Consider the following 6,000-nt stretch of genomic DNA (forward strand, 5'->3'; position numbering starts at 1 on the left):
CAATTCCAGTTTCATCATAACCAGGGAAGCAGGAATGAGATACAAAAAATCTTTCCCAGCAAGGGGGATTCGAACCTGGGCCTTTTGGAGCAAACGTTTTCAACACTAAGCTACCCTACTGCTGCTAACAAGCAAAGACAGTGAAGATCCAGAGTAGAATAGGTTTTCAGCTACCCATGCTTGCCTGTCGTAAGAGTAACGGGATCGGGCTCGCTCATTTGGTTGACACATGACATCGGTTACCAGTCACACAGATCCATGCTCATGCCGTTGATCACTGGATTGTCGGTCCAGACTCGACTATTTACAGACCGCCGCCATATAGCTGGACTATTGCTGAGTGTGGCGTAACACTAACCTCACTCACTTTAACAAGCAAACTAAAATCAAACCGTCACTGACTGTGTATCTGTTACCTAGATGGTCATCCTTCCGCTGGGCCATCAGTTCTACCACGAGGAGAAGGTGGAGAGTGAGCCGATGGTGTCCTTGCTGAAGTGTTTGTCCTACTGGCTGGCCGACAAGAAATACACCTTCAAGGATGGTGAGGTAGAGAGAGAGATCGACTTACAGCTTCTCTTCCCCTTCAAAGGTGAGGCTGTAGCTCTCAGTACTTAGGTCCTACTTATCCCCTTCAAAGGTAAGGCTATACTTCTCTTCAGGTTCTATTTATCGCCTTCAAGGGTGAGGCTACAGCTCCCTGTAGGTCCTACATGTACTTATCACCTTCAAAGGTGAGGCTATAGTTCTCTGTAGATTCTACTTTTCCCTTTCAAAGGTGAGGCTATAGTTCTCTGTAGGTCCTCCTTATCCCCCTCAAAGGTGAGGCTATAGTTCTCTGTAGGTTCTATATATAGCCTTCAAAGGTGAGGCTATAACTCCCTGTAGGTCCTACTTGTCACCTTCAAAGGTGAGGCTATAGTTTTCTGTAGGTCCTCCTTATCCCCTTCAAAGGTGAGGCTATAGTTCTCTGTAGGTTCTATATATAGCCTTCAAAGGTGAGGCTATAACTCCCTGTAGGTCCTACTTATCACCTTCAAAGGTGGGGTCTTATTCAACACCTTCAATGGTGAGGCTACAGCTGTCTGTAAATCCTACTTATAGCCTTCTATATATGATGGTGAGGTTACATCTCTCGCCTTGTCAATACCATTTTGTAGATTGCACCTTGAACACATATGACACTTAGGGTAGTTGTGTTGTAGTCTTTTTGATTTAGTGAAGGTTGTTGATGAGCCTTACTCCGTAATCAAAATATATGGAGGATATTATATGAATGCCCTTGCCATACTGTGTTTTGGGGAAATACCAACATTTAGACACTCCTGTCGTAAACAGAAAATGTGGGCGCGGATTTTGTCTTCTGTTTATTACCGTATTGTCAAATTGAGGAAAATAAACCCAAATGTATTTTGTACATAGACTAGCTACCGCATGTAGAACCCAACGTCACAGAAGAAATGCCATAGCATTGTTCGTGATGTCACGTCACCATGGCAAAGTGATATTTTGACCTCGAGCATCGTATGAAAAATATGAACTCCGAAACATGTATTTTCGCCCTCGTAGGTAAAAATATAAGTTCCATGCTTCTCTCGTGCGTAAAACGGCCTGATGTACGCATCTGTAGCCATGTCGCTTGAGGAGGTAGGCAAGGGATAACACTGCTACAGAGAGACATACATCAGACCTATTACCTGATGAAGAGGCATGCAACGTCTGAATCTTAGCGCCATGTTAAATTTGCAAAATATTATTTTATTTCATTGCTATGAACGCCACCCACTATGTAACATGCAAACAAAATGGCGTCTGCGTATCGACTGGATTTTAAAGATCATTGAAACATATTCTGACACGCTTAAGGCTGCTATAAGAAGTGATTAATTATGGTAACGTTGAGTATGCAAACGATTCAGTTTATAAGGTAGTTTAAATCAGGGAGACTCTAACGGGATAGATTATCCCAGTTTCAATAAATACATTGATGAACATCGGTGAAATAAACATGTACATGGTGAACAGCAAATCGAACGGTTTTCGAAATCCGTTCACTGCATGCGTCATATTAAGACGTCACACGATTGTCAGCGGTACGGCTTCTCGGCGGAGAGTTTGACCGTTACCAAGGCGGCGGGTACCATGTCTTTGAAGTTGTCATCAAAGACGTATATTATGTAGAATATATGTCTTTGGTTGTCACCCTCTTATTATAGCGGCACTGACCTGGGAAATTAAAGTGTTTTAGATGAAGGTACGAGAAAGTCTGATGCCGAAGCAATGTTGAGAGTAGATGGTCGCACTGCATAAATACAGAGCACGAAAGTTAGTGAGTGAATGAACGCGCTTGTTTTAACGCCGCCTATAAATAGTCTCGTCAGGTGATCGACAAATCGGTTTTTGATAAGAAATCATAGATCATTCACGAAATGATGAGAAATCATGAATCATTCACGTGAGCCTGTCCTTGAAATATTCTGAGTTCTCCGAGCAGGAATAGATGAGCGCCTTATTATCAGTCAAGCTGGAGTCTTTAGTGATACAAGTCTCACACTCTGCTTCCGAGCTCCCTAATCACACGTCTCTTGATAACCAGCATTGATTTCCAATAAGCACCTGTCAGTGGACACATGCTGACCACATCACACAACTGTCTTGACCACTGGCCGCTGAACACAGCAAAACGCCTAGCGTCACGGTAAGTGATATCACACAAAATGATTGCGTTGATGGGAATGTACGAGTACTCTCCTATCCCAGCAAGAGCTAAGGTGCGTTATTTATAAGGAATTGAGAGATACGGGGATGTTCCAGTGCTTAAATTATATGTTTGTGACTTGGTAAATCGTGTTTTTCCAACATCGCAATGCAGAAATTTCAAAATTGTTTTGAGGAGGTATATATTTTATACATAAAAAAATGTGAAGCGGACTGTCATTGAGCAACTGAGCTGTTACACCCAGCATGCATTTCGTGCACGGAAACAATCATTCACCATTATTCAAACAACCTTTCATTCCTTATGCATTATGGAGTGATAAAACAGTAGAATGGTGTCATAAATTTGAAAAGGTAAGAATAAACGAGTTTGGAAATAATTTTCTCTGTGTATGGTCGCAAGGTATGAACGTATAAGTGATGAAGGGAATCACCTGTTCTTTACTGGTTACAATTTACCTGACCAGTGAAGGTCCCATGGTAGAATAGGCCTTCAGCAACCCATGCTTGCCACAAATGGCGACTATGCTTGTCGTAAGAGGCGACTGGCGGGATCGGGTGGTCAGGTTGGCTGACTTGGTTGACACATGTCATTGGTTCCCACTTCCTAAGATCGATCCTCATGTTGTTGATCACTGGATTGTCTGGTCCAGACTCGATTATTTACAGACCGCCGCCATATAGCTGGAGCATTGCTGAGTGCGGTGTAAAACTAAACTCATTCACTACAATTTACCTCCTGCAGAATCCGAACATTGAGGAACCCGGCCTGTAACCATTATCAGGATGTAACCTCATGGTCTGTTCCTGAGCTCTTGAGTGCCCGGTGGGGTAGTCTAGTGGTTGCAGCGTGTCTTCGTCACGCCGAAGACCCAGGTCTTGTGCAGCGCACTTCTAGTGTCCTCCGCCGTGATATTGCTGGAATATTGCAAAAGGCAGCGTGAAACTTAACTCACTGACTGTGAGCCTTTAGAAATTTCGGTTTGTTGTTGCACGACTTCCACTGGTTGAGCGGGTTAGGCGGCTGACTTTGTGTGCTGGCGATTAGGTGCCTGACTCTGAGGGTGCGGGTTCGAATCCCAGATGGGACTCAACCAAAAAGGTACTAGAATATGTACTTTACTGAGAAAGTGAAATCCCAAACATGACATATGTTGCATTTGACCACTTTCTAAACGGCGTTGTGTAATCAAAGGTTGATTACTTGTTTTACAACTGTGTTTATGGGTTGACTCTTTTGTTTACATGGTGACTCCGTTGTTTACTGATTGTTTCCTTTGTTTACAGGCTGATCCCTGTTTGTGTTAAACAGGAAGCATCTTGGTTGACTCATTTGATTACACGTAAATGCAGGACGGGGTTTTGTTTTCATTTTCTCTGTTGGGTGGCTCGGGGAGTGGGGTGGGGGTTTGGAGAGGTACTCTTGTGGCAAAGCATCATTTTACTGATTTCCCACATAGATACATTCAGTGAAATCTGTATTTGCTGCCCCCTACCACCATAGTGCTCGAGTATTACTACATACCATGTAAAAACTATACTGCGTCAAGAAGGCATTATCTGTCTATCGTGACTATGTTCACCATTACAGACTGCCCAACTCTGCATTGTGTCGATGACTGGTTGATGTTTGTGATAAACAAGAAGCATCTTGTGTTCCCGTCTGAGGAGAGCAACACAATCATGGAGCCCACCACAGACGCGAAGATGGCCGTGAAGATTAACCCCTTGCTACTCCTCAGCAAGGGCTCATTGAAGCTCAAGAGCAAAAAGAAAAAGGTTTGTTAATCTTTTGTTTTTGTTTTGTTGTTTATTTTGTTGTTTATTTTTTTTACTGCAAGTAAAATTTGATCAACTATGGTTTTCTTAGGCCCAAATACCTATTCGAGTTTCTTACTTGGTAATTATATTAAATTAATTATATTTAGTGCTTAGTTCTTTAAATATTTGCACATTTGTTTAATGCATTGTTACATTGTGTTATTTGAGTGAGTTTTCTTTTCTTGTGGGTGATTGTAAAAGGTTAATTGTACTTGAAATAAACAAATTCGTCCAAATATGCATTAAAACAACATAAAGTTTGTTGTGTACATTGTTATCAAATTGTGTAACCTATAATTAAAATACATATAATCAGTTACTTTAGTTAACCATAATGCAAGGGTACTGCATATTAAAACTGGAATAATGTCAGAGTGATAATGGGCGTCCTTGCTTTGATAGAGTGTAGAGGTTAAGTGGAAGTTGGAACCAGTAGGTGACAAAACACCTCCTCCTCCACCCACGGCTGGAACTCCGTCAACTAATGCTACTCCAAAGCCTGACCTTAGCCAAAAAAAAGAGGACAAAGAGGAGACAACTCCTGTTGCACAAAACACCATCACTGAAGGGAGTCACATGGAGAATAGCAATCCTGTTCCACATGTGGCAGATGTACCCTTGCCTATTGAGAAGGGTGCGGTGAAGACTGCTTGGTCAGAAGAAGAGGAGGTCAAGGAAGCAACCCGGATAGCATCTGGTTTCGTGGCGGCCATCATGGCCAGTGCTGTGGCCGAGTTCATCTCCTCGGAGTGTGAGAGCAGCCAGATGTACAAAGAAGTTGTGTCAGCAGCTCAGGTGAGTCAGATGATCGACTGACGAACTGCCAGGGTCCGTTCCACGAAGTTGCTGTGGCAGCTAGGTGATCATAGTACCCACGCTTTAAGATAGACTTATCATTGCCGTTGCCCTACTATATCAGCAAACAGTTCATCTGTTGGATTGTTAAGCTTCCTCTGCCACAACACCCCACACAGAGACCCTAATATACCCTGCACTGTCCTATCCAGGTGGCCGCAGCTAGGGTGACGGCCGAGGCGGCACGGGCAGCACAGACAGGAGACATCGACGGCGCTGCCAAGGCTGTGTTGCAGGCCGTGAAGGCTGTGGAGATTGCTATGGGCAAGTCAAGCACCTCCAGCGGACAGAGCCCCATCAGAAGCAGACTCTGTACAATACTCTGAAGAACATGTTACAGTCCGTTTGACTCCAAAGCGGACCAGTGAACTGCAATGTAACTCGAAAACTATTAAACATAAACTCAATGAAATGCTGGTCATAATCAAAACATCATACCAACTCTCTGAGTTTTTTTTGCCTCAAGAATAAAAAAGTTGTTTAACAAACTGACATTACATAGTGACGCAGTTCACTGTTTGTTACGAGGGAGGAGTGCAGAGAAAGGGACAGCCAGGTGTGCGAGAAAGAATGGAGACAGCACAAGTGCCGACAAAGTAATTTTTG

General features: G+C 43.2%; 1 protein-coding gene across 1 annotated transcript in view; it reads left to right on the top strand.

The window, feature by feature from the left end:
- The window catches only part of LOC137296945 (uncharacterized), a 29,619-nt gene extending 23,899 nt beyond the window's left edge, over positions 1 to 5,720 (top strand). The window contains exons 12-15 of the mRNA XM_067828860.1: positions 421 to 592; positions 4,310 to 4,497; positions 4,942 to 5,334; positions 5,547 to 5,720. Of these exons, the coding sequence (XP_067684961.1) occupies positions 421 to 592; positions 4,310 to 4,497; positions 4,942 to 5,334; positions 5,547 to 5,720 (927 nt within the window). The remainder of the gene's footprint in view (positions 1 to 420; positions 593 to 4,309; positions 4,498 to 4,941; positions 5,335 to 5,546) is intronic.
- Positions 5,721 to 6,000: the final 280 nt, after the last annotated feature.

Source organism: Haliotis asinina, chromosome 9 (assembly GCF_037392515.1).
Source record: "Haliotis asinina isolate JCU_RB_2024 chromosome 9, JCU_Hal_asi_v2, whole genome shotgun sequence".
In the NCBI taxonomy this organism is placed as follows: Eukaryota; Metazoa; Mollusca; class Gastropoda; order Lepetellida; family Haliotidae; genus Haliotis; species Haliotis asinina.